A 1,964-nucleotide genomic window follows, 5' to 3' on the forward strand; every position below is an offset into this window, starting at 1 on the left:
TCAGACAGACAGCTCCATGGTGCCTGTGTGGGAAGACTCCTTTTCCACCCCCACCTCATCCCTGAGAGCCCTCTGCAGGACCACCCTCAGGGACTCCCACTTCCTCCACCGCCTGAAACTCCCAACAAAAAAGTAGATGATGGGGTTGACGCTGCTGTTCATACAGGACAGAATATCAATGAGATAGTAGGGCAGGTTCATGGGCTGGAGTAGGGTTTGGTACCAGTCTAGAAGTAGCCAGTACATTCCAAAAGGGAGGCCACAGAGCAGGAACCCAAGGACAGTGAGCAGGATAATAACATAGATCTTTGTGGGGTGGTGTCGCTGGGAGGAGCACTGGACCCTGAGGAGCAGAGTCAAGCTAGACACACACATCACAGAGACCAAGAGGAGGATCAGCACTGCACTGACCACAGTGAGATGGTAGCAGGCCTGCCTACTGTAGCCTCTGGACAGGAAACCACAGCTGTCTCCTGTCAGTGTGCACACCAACAGGGACTTGGTCCAAAGCAGGACACACACGATGGTGGACAGGTGTTTGGGCCGGTGGAAGCGGTACCAGACCGGGCAGAGAACGGACAGGCAGCGTTCCGTGCTGATGGCGGCCAGGAGACTCATGTCCATGGTGTAGGAGGAAAACGCTATCGGGGCCACAAGTTTAGCCATGGGGAAGGTGGAATAAAAGTGCCACTTGACCTTGAAGTGAAGGATTGTCAAGGAAATATCATAGGAACCTGTCAGAATGTCCGTCAAGACGAAGAAGAGCTGGCAGCACAGGAAGGTGAAATCTGCTCCCGCCAAGTTGAGGACGTAAACAGAGAAAGCATTCCTCTTGATGCGGAAACCCAGGAGCCAGAGGACGGTCCCGTTCCAGAAGAGCCCAAAGAGACTGATGACAACTGTGATGGGGAAGGTGAGCCTGGCCAGCGTCTTGCTCTGGGTGTAGTTCCCGGGGCTGTTAGTGGGCTCCATGTTCATTTCTTCCAGTCCACTGTTGTAGGCTAGTGGCCAGAGAGATGGCGTGGAAGAGGACGCCATGTTGGCTGGAACCCAGTTTGGGAAGTCTCTGAAAGGCGCTGCTGCCCAGGGTTCACCTGTGGACACAACCACACGAAGCTGCACCAAGGTGTTCTTCTTGGATATCATGTTGGACTCCATTGTTATGTCCCCACCCCTGGGCCCCATGACTCCCATTAGATCCTAACAACACTTGAACATTCTATGGGACAACCCATTGGAAAGAAAGCCTTTAGCTTGTTTGAGTTGTCTTGGTAACAGTATGGTTTCTTACACTTGGTTCTTAGGTCATAATGAAGACCTCCATTGAGTCTTATCCCCTTGCCTGACCCTAATCAAGCAAGTTGACTACAAATCAGTTGTCCAACTCATACCATCCCTATGTGGGTCAGAGTAGAACTGTGCTCCATAGGGTCTTCAATGGCTGACTTGTTTAGACCTAGATAACCAGTCCTTTCTTCTGAGGACATAGATGACCAGTCTTTTCTCAGACTGCTAGTCTTTTGGACTCCCAGGGACTCCCTACTGATCATCACCTTCCCCCTTAACTCAGGCCTCAGTAGTCTGCTGGACCACGACACTTCTGTCATCTGTGTGTCCTGGTCTGTTATCCCTTTACCTCTACCAATGTTCCCAATCAATAACCAAACTCAAAACCAATGGCAATCAAGATGATTTGGACTCATGGAAAATCCGTATGTGCAGAGTAGAACAGCTCCAGAGAGTTTTCAAGGCCTCTCTGAAGCCGATCCACATACCTGTGAAGGAATGGCCAACCCTTCCATGTATAGGTCTTGTGTGTATACTAATTGCAGACATGACCATGCCAAGCGAGACCAGACTAGCTTTGTTCTTCATTCTGTTCTCTTCACCTAGGATAGTGATGGGTGCATTTTAGGTCACTAGTAATGTTGTGTGAACTCATGATTTTGTACCTAACCGTTCAT

General features: G+C 50.3%; 1 protein-coding gene across 1 annotated transcript; it reads right to left on the bottom strand.

The window, feature by feature from the left end:
- On the bottom strand, positions 1–1,146 carry LOC102837810 (mas-related G-protein coupled receptor member X1-like). The gene has a single exon (XM_006861038.1). It carries the CDS (start codon positions 1,144–1,146, stop codon positions 1–3), a length of 1,146 nt encoding a protein of 381 aa, XP_006861100.1.
- Positions 1,147–1,964: the final 818 nt, after the last annotated feature.

The sequence above is a fragment of the Chrysochloris asiatica genome, unplaced genomic scaffold, assembly GCF_000296735.1.
Source record: "Chrysochloris asiatica unplaced genomic scaffold, ChrAsi1.0 scaffold00040, whole genome shotgun sequence".
Lineage (NCBI taxonomy): Eukaryota > Metazoa > Chordata > Mammalia > Afrosoricida > Chrysochloridae > Chrysochloris > Chrysochloris asiatica.